Below are 18,687 nucleotides of genomic sequence, written 5' to 3'. Positions count from 1 at the left end.
GGAAAAACTTAACGAGCATGCAAAATGCTTCCCTTAACTCTTACAATTCTTTATTACCTAATTATCAAAACAAATATAGTTCTTTACCACCTAGCCAAGAAAGAGCAAGAGTTGCAAACAACTAAAAAAACCATGGATTATCATTTCCGTGTTTGAACTTTGTATTCCTTCGAAATTCAAATTAATGTCGGCAATTAAAATCTAAACAATGTTAGATAGATGTCTTGCCACACATCTTCAATCAAACAAGAATAATTTAGATAAATGTTTGCAGTACTATTATACGGATCCAGCAGAGAAAAGTTAAACCACATTGTTCTTACCCACCTCTGTGACATAGCAACATTGACCTCGGCGCTGACATGGCACTGTTGATCCTGACAAGATATTGGCAATCTCTTTGCAAGCGCCTCTTTGCGCAACCAAAAAGCAGCATCAGCTGTTTCGGCTAAATTTACATTCTCCAAATGACAGCATTTCCATTCCTACACACTGACCGAAGAATTTTTTTTTATTTTTTAATTTTTGAAGTAAGAGCATTATCATTGAAAGGCATCAAGAAAATGCAAAGTAGTTACAAAAAACAAAAGCAATGCTAGCTCCAGTACAATGTTGGCTAAGCCAAGTTCAGGGAGCTAACAAAATCCAAAAAATTGATTGGGCAACTTACAGGGGTAAGGAAATTCCCCCTGTACTGAAGAATGTTCAGAATGTTCGCATCACATTTTTACAAACCACATCATGATCACTAATTTTTTTGCGAATGGTAAGGATAAACCACATTATAATCACTATATGATCAGTCAAACTTCTATTTTCTTTGCAAATCAGAATAAATATGCATTAGCTGCCAAATCAGGAAAGAGAAAGACTAAGCAAAGAAGCTTGTCGTTTGTTTTCCTGTTTAAATCAAGGCTGGAATTTAGGCTTGTTTAAACCTTTGGCTGGAGCTAATCACCCAAACCTTATCTCTTTTTTTTCCCACTGTCCTGTCATGAATATTCTTGATTTAGATTAACTCTTGCAATATAAAATTAAGATTATGGAAATATACAGGAGAATTCTGCCCTTCAGCAGCTGAATTACTACTTACCGGTACTATTCCCTTATTGCAGTTGAGAAAAAGGCTAAAGGCAAAACATTTGTCAAAGCATTGTTTATAAAAAAATAAAATCAGTGAATAATAGTAGGCCTCCGAAAGGTAATTTTTTTTACAAACAAGAAAAGCATACAAATCTCATGATAGATGTATGAAGTTTGTTCATTTCTCGAAGAATTTGCACAGTATTCACACCCATGTTACTCATCAAAAAGCAGGTTTTGTCCATCTCTGGATTATCAACTGCTCGATTGATTTCTAAATAGGAGTGAGCAAGATAATCTACGAATGTCCTTAATCCCTGTCATTCATATGCCAAAATAAAGAGAAAAAAAACAAACAACCAGAAAACTAACCAACCAAGGCATAACGCAATCACTACAAGGTTGTTTTATCTATAGAAATGTGAAACGACCAGCTCAATTTCCATCCCTGGACTGGTTGCACATAAAATGGTTTAACAAAAAGAATCTCTACATGAAAGATGTTTCTCAAAATAATTCTAGGGTTTGGTCAACAAAATGACATCATCCTTCGAAATGTGCAACCATTGTTTTTTCCTAAATGAAATGGAAAAAAGAAATGAAGAGCACACAAATCCAACTGCCCATAAAAGCTTTCACTTTTACCAGCACTACAGTATGTCAGCATCACTACTTAAAATAGCATCTCATGATATATCACATCGAGTGTTATTCAAACTTGCCTAATATAATCATCAAATGTAAAATATTAACGGGAGAAAGAACTTTTAACAATTCTACGGTATAAAATGCAAATGTAAAACAGAAAAATTTTGAGGCTCGGACGCCAAAGAACAATCGAATGTATAGATTCAACTGCTTATGATTTCAAGCATAAAAACTGCGACAAAATGAGCTGAAACTAAAAAAAGAGGCTCAAGCCAGTATTATCAACAAGGTCTTCAATTCTCTGCTTATTACTCAAGAAAGGACCCAACAATAAAACAGAAAACAAGTATAATGGCTAAAAAAACAACTTCTAAAACAACAAACAGCAAAATATAGTTTATATTATACATTTACTTTAAGTTTACATCCATTGACCGGGCAAAATTTGAATCCATATAAAGACGAGACCTTTAGACACTAGTTAGCAACAAAAAGGAGTAGTGAGTTGGTGCAGTATTAATACTAGACCCAACAAACATAAAATCTTGAGGCATTTAAGCAAGTGGCGTATTGCCCTTTGTTTAGAAACTTACCTCAAGTGTGTAGGATGGAAGCAGAGAAGATACATTGAGAAGGGGAGGAGGAGCTTTGCCTTCGCGGCCGAATAGAATAGACCCTTCGTTTGGAAAACTAGCTAATTAGGACAATTTCAATTTGTCCCTAGTGTATGAGGCTAGGTTTAAGTAGATCTTTTATAAGTATATGAAAATTTTTATTTTTTGTCTCACAACTTTGTTGTCCCAGGATTTTGTGGACCCAAATGTGTAAGATATGGGTCCACAAATGTGTGACATAAAAAGAGGCATCACACAACTAATGTCCATAAAATCACTCCGAGTATATTAACCTTTAATACTAATATCCTTTAAATTTTAAAATGGGACACTTTTTGGTCCACGACTGACAAAAAAGCATTAACTTAAACTGAAAAGAGCCAATCCGTAACAGAAAATGGAATTCCTAAACAAAAAACATGCACTCCCCTTTACCTTTCGCTATAAATTTCTTAACTTTTCAAATCCAACACGTATTTGGACGGTAGCGAAGAGGCGGTACAATGGGTCTCCGATGAAGATTGGCGATATAACGGAGTACTAATTTTCTCTCCCATTTAATTTTCATGACACCGTTACTGTAATTTTGCTGGGTTTAACAGAATTTAGATGCAAAAGCAATCTCTGCAACTGCTTTCACCATAAGCTCTGAAGGTGCGCGCGTCTCTAATATTTTCATCATTTTCAACTCCATATTGTAGTTAATGTCTTCTTTTAAATAAATAAATTGGGGTAATTTGTCTTAAATGTCACTAAATATAGATCAATTTTTGAATTGCGACTTTTATTCAAATAGCTTTTGTTAAAGTGGTTGTTTGTAAATTTATCCATTTCCCTCTACCAATCAGCTCAGCGTGAATCTGATTACTTAGGTTAGTAAGTTCCAAATACGAGATGCCTAAAGCATAAAAAAGACATAACGACCTTCATTTTTTATCAAAATTCTAAAATTCTCATGTGAAATTCAAATTGAAAGGAGCGGAGAAGAGATTACTTGATTGAAATTTAAAAAAATAAGTATTTGAAATGATAAAAGGAAAAAGAAGTATTTGAAATTAAAGTTGAAGTTGGAGAAGAGTATTTAGAACTTGGAACTTGTATTTAGACCATAATTTCACTTAAAAGGAAAGTTAAATATCTGTGAGCAAAAATTATTAGTTTACTTAAAATATTCCTCAAACAAACTTGTTAATATTTCACTAATATTTTAAATATGAAAAATTAATATCTATAAGTATTATACTGTGCATACATATATGATATATGTTTGCTGCATAATAGTATAATTTATAGGGAAAATACATAAGTTACACCCTATAGTTGTCCGAAAAAGTCACATACACACTTAATCTTTTCGGATGACCTATTACCTTCCAATTCTTATTTTTAGTGGAACTAATACCACCCAAATGTTGATGTGGCAAAAAAAAAAAAGATGAGGCGAGTTTGAAGCCTAAAACGGATAAAATAAATTTGGGCCCATCCACTTCTTTTTACTACTTTATTATATTTTCTTATCATCTTTAACAAATGGGCCCCTCTTTTCGCATTCCCACCTTCAAAATCCCTTCTGCTTCTTTGCCCCCACCCCCTTCCTCCTCCTTCGCTATCCTCTAAGCATTTCTTCAGCCGTAGATCTGCTCCTCTCATGATCAAACACTCAAACCCATAAAACTTAATTTGGATACTTATGTTAAGAGCCATAGCTCTTTTAAAATGGCTTCAAACTCGCCTCATCTTTTGGAGGAGAAGAAGTGTAACATTTGGAGTAAGTACTAACCCTGATTGTTACTACCAGTAGATAGACGATTTATTAGTTGAATAGCATCTTGTTGTGCAGGAGAAGCTTCTCCGGGTGAACGAGCACTGAAGAAAACAATATAAATTTAATACTTATTAGAAAATCACAGAAGAAACCAAATGTTGCAATAATCAAGATAAACCAAAAGACGAAGAAACAAAACAAATTTAGAATAAAACAACTTTTAAGCCAAATGAATAGCTGGTATTCTTGGAAGTCCATGCCGCATGGTTCTTATAAAGATCGTACCATTTTCACGCTTTTAAGCTGCAAATTTCTTCTTTTTTTGATACTCAGAAATTTATACCTCTGAAACTCGGTAGATAATCAGTGTAATTATAATGGAAGATCATCTCCACTTTCACCAAAAAAGAAAAAAAAGACAGATAGTAATTTATCTATTTACCAAAAAAAAGCAGATAAGTAGATGCAAATCAAATGGATGTTCTCTGTACAAAGATAAAATCTCTAGTCTTTTTTTCCCCTGGAGCAAACACTGAAACATTTTCTTGAATATTAAGGATGCAGATGCCCTCAATATACAAACTTTACCATGGAGATCCTGCATGATTCCAAGAAACTTGATATCCAGACCAAATTAACTTGCAGTAGTAAGTAAGCTTAGATGCTTTATAAAATAATTTAGCGTGGTCTACTAAAGTTTCATTTTTGTGTTTTGCTACGTTTACTAGAGCACACCAATGTTCACACTAGTGATGGTTGTTTAACAATTAACACTAGGAGCAGCAGCTACTCAGGGATTGTTGTTAGTGCCCATAGCCTCCGTTAATGTGTCTATAGTCTTGAATAATCTGCCTAGAGATTAACATTTATTATATACTAGTATCAAATAAGTTGTTAATCAGTTTTAAAATTTGATATTGACTCTCAAAGTAAGTTTACCATACACTGCTTAACTTCCGAACTTTTATAATGTGAATTGTTTGTTAACATTGTTTCTAATATTCAATCCGATAACAAACCTCTAAAGTTATAATGTTATCATTCTTCTATTCTTATCAAGGTTGATGAATTTCTACTGTAACTTCTTTTAAAGTAACTTTATTAGCAAAAAACAATACAGAGCAACCAACCTATGTAATTTTCATGAAAACCTAAAATGTTGTGTTTGCTACCCCTTTTAAAGTCTGGGAGTCATCTGAATTACGTACTCATGTAAAATGCATATTCAGCACGAATAAGATATCTATCAGTTGGACAAGAGATAACACGCTAAAATTGAACAAAAAAAACAGCATAAAACCGAGAAAAGAAAGAAAGACAGTGAAGTTTAATTTTTGTTGGAACTAAAGTGACTATTCATCCTTCTTAGAACCATAGTTAGAAGATTAAATTGAGAATTGACTGAAATAGACTCATAAGGTCCTAACCTTAAATAAGTTTAATTTCTCACAAATAATAAATAATCGGAACATATACGAAACTAGTATTGCATACATATATTGAAGCTACATCCATGATTTCCCCTCAGAATAAAAGAAAGATCACAACAACAAAGTGATTTAAAATGTATTTTTTGAAAAAAAGTGATCAAACTCCACTAAAAAAGAAGGAAAGAAAAAGGCGATTGATTTGGCCATGTATGATATATTTAGAATAAAAATTTAACTATATATTATCATAAAAGAAAAAGAGTTACAACAAAAAATTGTCTTTCGTTAGATGAAAAATAGTCTGATTGCAAAATTCCTACAGTAACGAAAAAGGTCATGCCTAACCATTTACTTAACTAAACCAGAACACTAAGCAAATAGTATGTTTTATCAATCAACAGTTGCTACTTTTAATGGTTTACTAAGGGCGGGTTAATCCATTTATACTGAAAGAACAAACAGGACACAAAGTATAGACCTTTCAGATAATTAAATCAAATTACCTCTCTACCTCAACATCATTCTATAGTTGTAAAATCTCCATATTTAACCAAAAATCGTAGCAATTTAGACGTAAGTATTTTATACCGGCCAAAAAAAATCGCTTCATAACCAGACCAAAAAATGCAAGTAACCTAAAAGAAAGCTAGCAAAAAGGAATTCGAAACTTAGTTTCAAGATACAATCACAGACATGCAATCAAAAAATCCAAAGACACCACAAACTGAAAAGCAAAACATTCAAGAAAGAGAGCTCAAAAATTTAAGGCAAAGAAAGAGAACTAATAGATTTGAAGCAAATATATCCTTGAGGTACTTTAAGAATTCTTCATCACACTTAGATATAGATGAGAGTCATTTTCACTTAATTGAATGATCGTTACTTGAACCAAGAAATATTTACAAGATTTATTGTTTGGAGGAATTTGAAATTGTGACATAAATAGGTTAAATAATATACTCACTAAGAAACTTAGGAGTCCCATAAAGAAAGCCAATAACAGTATTTTGACTCGATTAGAGTAAAGATTATATCCTTTATAAAAGTAAAAAGAATTTTAATTTTTGTATAAGAAATAGGGGTTATCATACATGGACTGATGGAAGTACAATGAAAGTCCACATAACAGTTCACTAACAAAAGCTTAATTAGAAAGATAACAATTACCAAAAGCACAGTAGATTGAAGTTATGGTTAACATGGACAGCTGATGGAGGATTGAACTGAAGAGCTTCCGATCGTAAACTGGATAGTCAATCTCTAGTTTTTTTCAAGTAACTCTTACCCTAGATAGAGAAAATGAGAGATACGAAAAAGAAAAAACAGGTTTGAAGTTTCAAATTCAGGAGAACAAAATCGGGATCTGTAGAGTTCTGATGGGACCTCTTCAAACTCAATTCCATTCGATCTTTGCAATATTAAACTTTAAAATGTGATTCCAGAAACATAATTTAAACTACTGATGCAGACCCTACTGATTGTCAAAACATGTAAACTCCAGAAAAGCATATCAATTCAAATAATACTAGAAAGTAAATCAAGATATGAACAGCCCATAAGAATTGTTTGTACGCATTCAATCAGACTATATTGCTCAAATACTCCCAAATATAAAAATAAAAATCAAAGACTAGGGTAACAAGGAACACTAAAACTGAAAGCTTAATTCAAACACACAACCAACGAATGTGGTTAAAAAAAAAAAAAAAAAAACTTACAGCGATGGTTTCTCCCACAATTACCAGCGACAATTTTCAGCGAGAAACGGGATCGAAGAGATGGAAGAAACTTTGGTTGTGTTTTGGTTATTTCTTAGCGTCAACCTCTCGTCTTCTTCTTCATTCTTTCAAGTTATTATTATAATTTTAATCGAAACCCTAATTGAAAAATTATAGAAATCTCAATCACGCACAAATAGTATGAACGCCAAATTGGTTCTCATTGCTGATTTATCGAATTTGGTTATGGGTTGAGGTTTAATTCCATAAAGAATCCTTCTTTTTGCCTTATATGATCTGGGTATTCTTTTGGGTTTATGTTTGTTGAGAGATAATGGAAGGTTCTAATAAACTTGATTATTTTGCCTAACTTTTTGGTTAAAGTTAATTAATTGTTATTACGTAAAACAATATTGTAAAGAAAAAAAATTATATCTACCAATCTATTTATCCATATATAATAGGATAAGCAAATCATCATATTATGTCAAGTGTCACTATCAAATATCTAACACGTCATGTTTTAAGACAAAATATCAAGCACGTGTCATGTTTTAAGACATAACTCCAATAAATTTGGAGATTCAAAAGAAAATTGAAATAGAAAAAAACTTACAAAATTTTAAAAAATTAACAAATTCAGTTATTCACATCATGGAGTCCCATGTTTTTAGGCACACATTTTTTAAAACTGAAAAGTAAAAAAAATACTCCAATTCCAAAAAATGGACTCCCACATTTTTTCATAAGTTTTTTGTTTAATTTATTATAAATAAAAAATCAACAATTTTTTTTACATAGAAATAGTAATTAAAAAAAACACTCCACGATCTATTCAAAAAATGGACTGCCACATTTTTTCATTAGTTTTTTATTTAATTTATTATAAACCTAAAATTTTTAAAGAATTAACAAATTCAGTTATTCACATCATGGAGTCCCGTGTTTTTAGGCACACATTTTTTAAAGGGGTTTTGGCATGGTATAACAACATATTCATATAATTGGTAGAAAATAGCCCTAGTTATAGATATACAACTATACACTGATGTACACGATATACAACTTGTGTGATATACACTGATGTACACGATATACAACGTGATATACATATGTCGCATTTGGATTTTTAGGTCTGATTTTTTACCTGAAACCAGTCTAAATCACTTATAATCTTGCTCAATTTTTGTATATAGCCTTGTTTAGACATTTTCAATCAATTTTAATCATACTCACTCATTCAATCCAAACAGAAAAAAGAAGAGAGAAGAAAAACGAAGTTGAAATATATTTTTTCTCTCTTAGTTTTTGCTAATCTTGCTCAAATTTTGTATATAGCCTCGTTTAGATATTTTTAACTAATTTCAATTACACCCACTCATTTAATCCAACCAAAAAAAGAAGAGAAAAGAAAAACAAAGTTGAAATATATTTTTTCTCTCTTAGTTTTTACTTCTGATTTTCTCTAATGTGAGATCAACCTTACCTTTTTATCCAACTAATCTTTTTTTTTTTGCATAATTTGCAAGAAATTTTGCTAAACTATGATAGAAAAGAGAAGAGATAGAAGAAGAAATACAAGGATAGAAAAGGGGTGGGAAGCCAAAATAAGCGTGTAGTTTGTTTTGAGAGAGAATATAAAAGAGAGTAATTTTTTTAAGATTTGGCTATATAATGCCAATTGTTTGGGGCTATCTTTGACAAACCTAATATAAGGCTAAAAAATTACCAATTCATGTTATGTGTTGTTATAGGATGCCAATTTTTCTTTTTTAAAACTGAAAAGATTAAAAAAAAAAACTCCAATTCCAAAAAATAAACTTCCACGTTTTTTCATAAGTTTTTTGTTTAATTTATTATAAATAAAAACTGAACATTTTTTTTTACATAGAAATAGTAATAAACCTATTTATATATATATATATATATATATATATATATATATATATATATATATATATATATATATATAAGGAGAAGCAAATCCATGATATTATGCTAAGCGTCACTACGAAATATCAACATGTGTCATGTTTTAAGACAACTCCAATAAATTTGGAGATTCAAAAAAAAATTGAAATTGAAAAAAACTTACAAAATTTTAAAGAATTAACAAATTCAGTTATTCACATCATGGAGTCCCATGATTTTAGGCACACATTTTTTAAAACTAAAAAGTAAAAAAAATACTCCAATTCCAAAAAAATGGACTCCCACGTTTTTCATAAGTTTTTTGTTTAATTTATTATAAATAAAAATTCAACAATTTTTTTAACATAGAAATAGTAATAAATTTATATATAAAAGGAGAAACAAATCCATGATATTATGTCAAGTGTCACTACGAAATATCAACACGTATCATGTTTTAAGACAGAACTCCAATAAATTTGGAAATTCAAAAAAAAATTGAAATAGAAAAAAACTTACAAAATTTTAAAAAATTAACAAATTCAGTTATTCACATCATGGAATCCCATGTTTTTAGGCACACATTTTTTAAAACTGAAAAGTAAAAAAAAATACTCCAATTCCAAAAAATTGGACTCCCACGTTTTTTCATAAGTTTTTTGTTTAATTTATTATAAATAAAAATTCAACAATTTTTTTTTACATAGAAATAGTAATAAAAAAACACTCCACGATCTATTCAAAAAATGGACTCCCACATTTTTTCATTAGTTTTTTATTTAATTTGTTATAAACCTAAAAAATTTACTACAATTATTTTTCACATACAAATAGGAAGAAAAGAAAAATAATCATTATGCCAAGTGTCACTTCGAAATATCAACATATGTCATGTTTTAAGACAAAACTTCAATAAATTTGGAGATTAAAAAAAATTTGAAATAGAAAAAAAAACTTACAATTTTTTAAAGAATTAACAAATTCGTTATTCACATCATGAAATCCCATATTTTTAGGCACACATTTTTTAAAACTGAAAAGTAAAAGAAATATACTCCAATTCCAAAAAATTATTATTTCATTGATATGGAACGAACCATAGCAATTAGTATAGTTCACCTGTAGTGAATCTTTAACTTAATAACATCTATTATGTTCAAAGTAAATCTCTGGCAGATATTATATATGGTCGTCTCACATAACAATATGATATATTCTAATAATGAATGTACCTTTGTAGGGTGAACCAAATATTTTGTTAGATGAATTTTCAATTTTAAGGTTATTCTAATTAAGGAACAGAATTTCGGCAATCGGATTTTCTTGGCTCTTTAATATCTAATACATCACTATATTCTGAAAAGCTTACTACTTATCGTAGCCGATAGGCAGTATGTATACGGTCAAAATCGATTAGTCTGTCGTACGGACTGGTCGGTATGATAATACTTTGATCGAAGGGCGGCTTCGTAATACCAGGTCGAGGTCCAAAGTCAGGTCATCAAGTTTCGAGTTCTAAGACTGATCAATGACAAGTTCGGTATCATTATCGAGCTCGTATCCAAATCGAACTACGGGGCGAGACGAAATTATCAAGCCTAAGATGCATAGACCGACCGACACCGACCCCGAATCAATACTAGACTCCGAGTCAGAATTGAGCTCGAGTCAAGATCGAGAGCTCGAGTCAATATCGAGCTCACAGATAAGAGTCATTGCAACCACACTAGGAGAGATAATCTTGGCAGGAATTATGGAAAAACTAGTTCCTCATGGGTTCTCCGCTATGTATTTTTTATTATATCTAAAGTAGGATCCCTCCATTATAAAAGGGATGATTGTTGTTTCTGTGAGGGACACATTCACACATTGTAACAAAAGATTATTCTTTATATTGAAAGATCAATCCTTTGAGCTCTCTTACTTTATTTTATTTCCTCTTTTCAATAGTTTTTATCTTTCGTTCTTATAGTCAAGATTGGATATTTCTATTTCTCTTTACGAATTGTATCAAGTTATACCACATACCCGTAGAACTACGTACAAATTTAACTATATATAATTTTTTGGGTAAACAGTTTGGAGCCCACCGTGAGGCTAGGGATAACAGTGGTTGTTTGATACAAACCTGCAAAGCACACCGTTTTACGCTTGTCTTTCGAGAGTATCTTTGGCTTCGGATTAGCAAGGACAAACCCCTAATTAATGGCTTTACCTATCGACAACGAAGCCGGCCTTCAAGATGAAACCAACAACTTGACGCCTAGAGTCGGAAAGTCGCTTGTCAATGTCATTGAAGTTCGAGTCGAAGTACTACTAGACGTTAATTCGCATGCGGCCCTTAAGGCAAACCAACGTTCTGAACCTGAACATAGCATCAATGGTGGCACTCGATCTGCCCGAGACACCCATAACATTGAGGACAACGACGTCAGCTTGCGTATGATTTTTGAAATGTTGCAAGCCCAACAGGTAGCGATAGCTCAGTTGCAGAGCCAAACCCAGCTACCGAGCAGGCCGGAGCCCAGTCCACCTCGAGAAGTTTCCCACATAACGGAGCTAGCCATAGTGAGGTCAAATGAGCAAGAATTGGGGACTACTCCCGAAATTGCTAAAATACTCGAGGAGCTCACAAAGTGAGTGGAAGCCAACGATAGAAAAGTAGAAACATATGACTCCAGGGTCGATCAGATCCCGGGGGCTCCACCAATGATAAAAGAGTTGGATTCAAAAAATTTGTGCAAAATCCTTTTCCCTCAAGCGCAGCCCCAAAACCAATCCCCAAAATATTATGTATGCCCGAAATTCCCAAATATAACAGAACGACCGACCCCAACGAACATGTCACCTCTTACACGTATGCCATCAAGGGTAACGATTTAGAAGATGATGAAATCGAATTTGTGTTGTTAAAAAAATTCGGAGAGACCCTCTCGAAGGGAGCAATGATTTGGTATCACAACCTACCACTGAATTTCATCGACTCATTTGCCATGTTAGCAGATTATTTTATAAAGGCACACACTGATGCCATAAAAGTCGCAATAAGAAAATCATACCTTTTCAAAATAAAACAAAGGGATAATGAAATGCCGAGGGAGTTCGTGTCCCGATTTCAAATGGAACGCATGGAATTGCCACCGGTCATAGACGATTGGGCCGTTCAAGCTTTCACCCAAAGGTTGAACTAGCGAAGTTCGATAGCATCACGTCGGTTGAAATAAAATTTGATCGAGTATCCAGTAATAATTTGGGCAGATGTACACAATCGATACCAATCAAAAACCAGGGTCGAAGACCAATTAAGAGCTCATCCCAGATTAGTACATCCAAACAAGTCGGCTATGTCGGTTATTAAAAACCAAAGGTACATCGACAGAGAGCCAAGGTCGAACAGAGACCGATATCAACCTTACATTGCATATCGAAGGAACAATGGTTCGGGACACAATTTCGTCCGGAACAATCGAAGATCAGAATTTTCGGGGACTTATGAACAAGGGTGGTTTTGACAAATATGCCGATCCTATAGGGGCACCTCGGTTATCAGAATATAACTTCAGCGTCGATGCATCTAACATTGTATCAACAATCAGAAGAATCAAAGACACTATGTGGCCCAGACCCATGCAAACCGATCCTTTCCAGAGAAACTCAAATTCGATGTGCAAATATCATGGTACGCATGGCCACAAGATCGAGTATTGCAAACAATTAAGGGAAGAGGTAGCCCGTCTATTCAATAAGGGCCACCTTCGAGAGTTTCTCAGCGATCGAGCCAAGAATCACTTTAGAGAAAGGGACGCCAATAGAAAAAATGAACAAGAGTAACCTCAACATATCATTCATATGATCATCGGTGGGGTCGACACTCCATAAGGATCCGTACTCAAACGCAATAAAGTACCGACCACTGGGGTAAAACCAACTTGAGATTATGTGCCTGAAGGCACTTTATCATTCGACAACGAAGAAGCAGAAGGCATTTCTCATCCCCACAATGACGCTTTGGTAATTTCTATCCTATTAAATAAAGTTCAAGTTAAGCGTGTTTTAGTGGATCCAGGTAGCTCTGCGAACATCATCCGATCGAGGGTTGTGGAGCAGCTCGGTCTGCAAAATCAAGTCATGCCCGCAGCTTGGGTCTTAAACGGCTTCAATATGGCCAGTAAAATAACTAAATGGGAGATTATTCTACCGGTGAACGTGGCTGGGACCATCCAAAGTACCAAGTTCCACGTAATCGCCTTGGATCCACAATATGAGAGCAGTACCCTTGACTCTCAACCAAGTAATGAAATTCCCGGCATCAGACGGCGTGAAAACAGTATACGGGGAGCAACATGCTACAAAGGAAATGTTTGCAGTCGATGGGGTAACACTGATATCAACACTCTCAACCTCAGAAATATCGAGCATTAAAGGTAAGCGAGAAGTCAAATAGCAATCACAGCCGCCAATCTCGACCGAATCAGGGAAGCATAAAATGGAAGAAGATGAGGAGGATTTTCTGACGCCTCGAACTTTTATCACCCCTGAAGATTCTGACGCCACCAAAACAACAATCGAGGAACTAGAATAGGTTATATTGATCAAGCATCTGCCCGAGAAAAAGGTATACCTGGGAACAGGATTAACCCCCGAACTCAGGAAAAGTCTTACTTAATTTATTATCGATAACATAGATTGTTTTGCTTGGTCCCATTTAGATATAATAGGGATCCCACCGGATATAACGACGCATTGGCTAAGTCTGGACCCTAGGTTCAAACCGGTGAAGAAAAAAAGAAGACCCCAGTTCGAGGTAAAGCACGTATTCATAAAAGACGAGGTAACTAAATTTCTCAAAATAGGGTCCATTCGGGAGGTGAAATATCCCGAATGGTTAGCCAATATAGTTGTAGTCCTTAAAAAAGGGAACAAACTTAGAATGTGTGTAGATTATAAGGATTTAAACAAGGCATGTCCTACAAATTCTTTTCCGCTGCCCAACATCGATCGCATGATCGATGCCACGGTCGGCCACGAGGTACTTACATTTCTCGATGCCTATTCCGGGTATAATCAAATCCAAATGAACCCGGAAGACCAAGAAAAGACTTCATTTGTCACCAAATATGGAACATATTGTTATAATGTGATGCCCTTCGGGATAAACAATACAGGAGCTACTTACCAATGCCTAGTAAATAAAATGTTCGAGGAACAAATAGGTAAATCAATGGAGGTTTATATTGATGACATGCTAGTTAAGTTCCTGCGCGCAGAGGACCATTTGGCTCATTTGCATTAAGGAAATACAACATGAAGCTCAACCTCGAGAAATGCGCTTTCGGGGTCGGTTCGGGCAAGTTCCTCGGCTTCATGACATCAAATTGGGGGATCGAGATTAACCTCGATAAAATCAAGGCCATCGAAGACATCGCCATCGTGGACAGTGTAAAAGTCATACAGAGGCTAACGAGACGGATTGCTGCCTTAGGCCGATTCATTTTAAGGTCGTCTGATCGAAGTCACACATTTTTCTCTCTACTAAAAAAGAAGAACGATTTCGCTTGGACCCCGGAATGTCAACATGCATTAGAGGAATTAAAGCGATATCTATCGAGCCCACCACTGCTTCATACTCCAAAAACAGACAAAAAACTTTGCTTGTACTTGGCAGTATCGAAAATCGCGGTAAGTGGTGTCCTAGTTCGAGAAGATCAAGGTACGCAATTTCCCGTTTATTATGTAAGTCGAACCTTAGGAGAAGCAGAAACTAGATATGCACACCTAGAAAAATTGGCACTTGCACTGATAAGCGCCTCTAAAAAGTTAAGACCGTACTTTCAATGTCACCCCATATGCGTATTAACCACTTACCCGCTTCGTAATATTTTGCGCAAGCCTAAACTATCAGCCCGATTGGCCAAATGGGTCATCAAACTCAGTGGGTACAATAACGAATATCAACCCCGTACGACCATCAAATCTTAAATTTTAACGGACTTCGTGGCCTATTTCACACCGACACTCGTACCCGAAGTTGAAAAAGAACTCTTATTGAAATCGGGTACATCATCGGGGGTATGGACCCTTTTCACGGATGGGGCTTCGAACATGAAGGGGTCCGGGTTAGGCATCGTTTTAAAGCCGCCCACGGGTAACATTATTAGACAATTTATTAAAACTACTAGATTGACTAACAACGAGGCCGAGTATGAGGCTATGATTGCAGGTCTCGAGCTAGCTAAAAGCTTGGGAGTAGAAATCATTGAAGCCAAGTGTGACTCTTTGCTGGTGGTAAATCAAGTAAACAAAACCTTCGAAGTTCGAGAAGATAGAATGCAAAGGTATTTGGACAAACTACAGGTAACTTTGCACCGTTTCGAAGAATGGACCTTACAACATGTACCTCGAGAACAAAACAGTGAGGCCGATGCACTTGCAAATATGGGATCATCGGTCGGGAAAGATGAGATCAGTTCGGGGACTGTCGTTTAACTCTAGAGATCCGTGATCGAGGAAGGTCACGCCGAGATAAACTCTACAAGCTTAACCTGGGTTGGAGGAATAAGTATATTGAATACTTAAAGAACGGAAAGCTCCCATCGGACCCTAAAAATTTGAGGGCCCTACGAACCAAAGTTGCTCGGTTCATATTGACTGTAGATGGAACATTATACCGAAGGACATTTGATGGACCATTGGCAGTATGCTTAGGAGCAGGGGACACCGATTACTTCCTACGTGAGATTCACAGGGGTACTTGTGGAAATCATTCCAGTACAGATTCGTTAGTCCGAAAAATAATCAGAGCAGGATATTATTGGATCGATATGGACAAAGATGCAAAGGAGTTTGTTCGAAAATATAACTAATGTCAAAGGTTTGCACCGATGATCCATCAGCCCAGAGAGCAACTTCACTCAGTCCTATCCCCATGGCCATTCATGAAATGGGGAATGGATATCGTCGGCCCTCTGCCATCGGCCCCAGGTAAAGCTAAGTTCATCTTATTTATGATTGACTATTTCTCTAAATGGGTTGAAGCACATGCGTTCGAAAAAGTTAGAGAGAAAGAGGTTATAGACTTCATCTGGGATCATATCGTATGCCGATTTGGGATACCCGCCGAAATAGTGTGTGACAATGGAAAACAATTTATCGGCAGCAAAGTGACGAAATTTCTCGAAGACCATAAGATAAAAAGGATATTATCAACACCGTATCACCCTAGTATGAGCGGACAGGCCGAATCGATGAACAAAACTATCATTCAAAATCTAAAGAAAAGGTTAAACGACGCCAAGGGAAAATGGAGAGAAATCCTACCCGAAGTTCTTTGGGCGTATCGAACAACATCAAAATCCAGTACGGGGGCAACCCCATTCTTCTTAGTATATGGCATCTAAGCCTTGATTCTAGTCAAAGTCGGAGAACCCAGTGCCAGGTTTCTATATACAACAGAAAAGTCAATTCACGAGGCTATGAATACTAGCCTCGAATTATTGGATGAAAAACGAGAATCCACTCTCGTCCGATTGGCCGCCCAAAAGCGGCAGATCGAAAGATACTATAATCGAAGAACCGAGCTTCGCCATTTTAAAATCGGGGACTTAGTGCTAAGAAAAGTCACCCTCGACACCTAAAATCCAAACGAAGAAAAACTGGGTCCGAACTGGGAAGGACCATATCAAGTACTCGAAAACGTCGGTAAAGGATCCTACAAACTCGGTATTATAAATGACGAACAATTACCAATCATTTGGAACGTGTCACACCTCAAACGATATTATTGTTAAGGTATGATTTTCTCTATTCCTTCATCTATATATATTCGATACTAACTCATTGCAGGAGTTCAGCCAAAAACATCGAGACCTCAGGTTTTAAAGTACGCGTTGCACTCTTTTTCCCTTAGATCGATTTTTATCCCAACTGGGTTTTTCCGGGAAGGTTTTTAACGAGACAACAACTATGTGCTACATGAGGACATTTCAATAGTATCCAAGGCTTCTTTATAATCAACCTCGAATAGTGGGGGATTTACCATCGAATAAATCGATTTCGATACAAAAAGGTTATTTCGTACCAAAGTCATATCAAACAGGGTCTCGATAGGGAAAAGTATAAGGGCCAAATGGTCAAAACGAACCATGCCCGCATAGTTTTGCTCGAGCCATGGCACAAAATACGAACATATGTATAATGACCTCTTTACCGATAACTCATATTTTGAAAATTTTCGTCCTGCTTCATGATTCAAATAGGCTTAAGGGTCGACCACTACCGAAGGAGTTTGAAAAAACTTACACCATCAAGCCTACATGCTACTCTTATTTCGAGTTCGAGCAAACTCTCACTCGACCATTAAGCCTACGGCCTACATTACTTCGAGTTCGAATCACTCACTCGACTACTAAGCCTACGGGCTACTCTTATTTCGAGTTCGAGCAAACTCTCACTCGACCATTAAGCCTACGAGCTACACTACTTCAAGTTTGAATCACTCACTCGACTACTAAGCCTACGAGCTGCTCTTATTTCGAGATCGAGTAAACTCTCACTCGACCATTAAGCCTACGAGCTACATTACTTCGAGTTTGAATCACTCACTCGACTACTAAGCCTACGGGCTACTCTTATTTCGAGTTCGAGCATACTCTCACTTGACCATTAAGCCTACGGGCTACATTACTTCGAGTTCGAGAAAACATTTACTCGACTAAGCCTACGGGCTACTCTTATTTTGAGTTCGAGCAAACTCTCACTCGACCATATAGGCTACGGGCTACATTACTTTGAGTTCGAATTACTCACTCGACCATAAAGCCTACGGGCTGAAATACTTCGAGTTCAAGCAATCACTCGCTCAACTCTTGAGCCTAAGGAATATATCTCTTCGAGTTCGAGCAATCGCTCACTCAACTATTAATCCTAAGGGTTGCTTTACTAAAAGTTCGAGCAAACACTCACTCAACTAAATCCTCAAACTTATGAACATTTTCATAAGACACAAGTAAAACAAAATCTTTACTAGGCAGAAAAGAAAACAGAGACAAGTTGGGAAAAGAAAAAGACCTTTATATATATGTTTACAAAATTCCCGATCAGGACCTTACACGAAAAGATCAAAATAATAAAAGCCCTAATTATCTACGGGAGCAGTCTTTTTCTCCATCGGGCTCCTCCCCACTCTGAGACCCTGTTACACCCTATATTTTCGTATGTAAAAATACGTCGTAAGCAAACTAATGTAGGACAAAAAAATGAGATAATATTTAAAAGTATATAAAGTAAGTTAATCATGTTACCTCTGAGGTTACAAATATTGAAGATCATGAACAACAAGTACAAAGAGGGTTGGACAGTTCAGAAGCTAAAGCAATTAAATAAAACAATGTTTCATCGAAAGTCGACAAGTTGGGAATGTTATAACATGTACCTTTGGGGTGAGACTAGGGTGATTAACATGATAAAGAGATTATGTTATGATTTATATTAGTCGTATTACATCCGTGTGTTATGTTTTT

General features: G+C 35.4%; 1 protein-coding gene across 9 annotated transcripts in view; it reads right to left on the bottom strand.

Annotated features, from left to right (window-relative positions):
• Positions 1-7,593, bottom strand: part of LOC104120624 (pentatricopeptide repeat-containing protein At4g33990-like) — a 161,949-nt gene extending 154,356 nt beyond the window's left edge. For 6 of the 9 annotated variants that reach the window (XM_070175081.1, XM_070175077.1, XM_070175079.1 and 3 more), the window contains exons 1-2: positions 7,259-7,592; positions 324-492 (exon numbers count right to left, since the gene is read on the bottom strand). In XM_070175081.1, coding sequence (XP_070031182.1) covers positions 324-436 — 113 coding nt within the window. In that variant the 5' untranslated portion in view covers positions 437-492; positions 7,259-7,592. Of the gene's footprint in view, positions 1-323; positions 493-4,125; positions 4,212-7,254 lie in introns of those variants that run through there. The other 3 variants (XM_070175076.1, XM_070175075.1, XM_070175082.1) reach the window with 3 other exon arrangements.
• Between the last annotated feature and the right edge of the window lie 11,094 nt (positions 7,594-18,687).

This window comes from Nicotiana tomentosiformis, chromosome 5, assembly GCF_000390325.3.
Source record: "Nicotiana tomentosiformis chromosome 5, ASM39032v3, whole genome shotgun sequence".
Taxonomy (NCBI): Eukaryota; Viridiplantae; Streptophyta; class Magnoliopsida; order Solanales; family Solanaceae; genus Nicotiana; species Nicotiana tomentosiformis.
The sequence above is the reverse complement of the archived record's forward strand: the minus strand, read 5'-3'. Positions and strand labels throughout refer to the sequence as shown.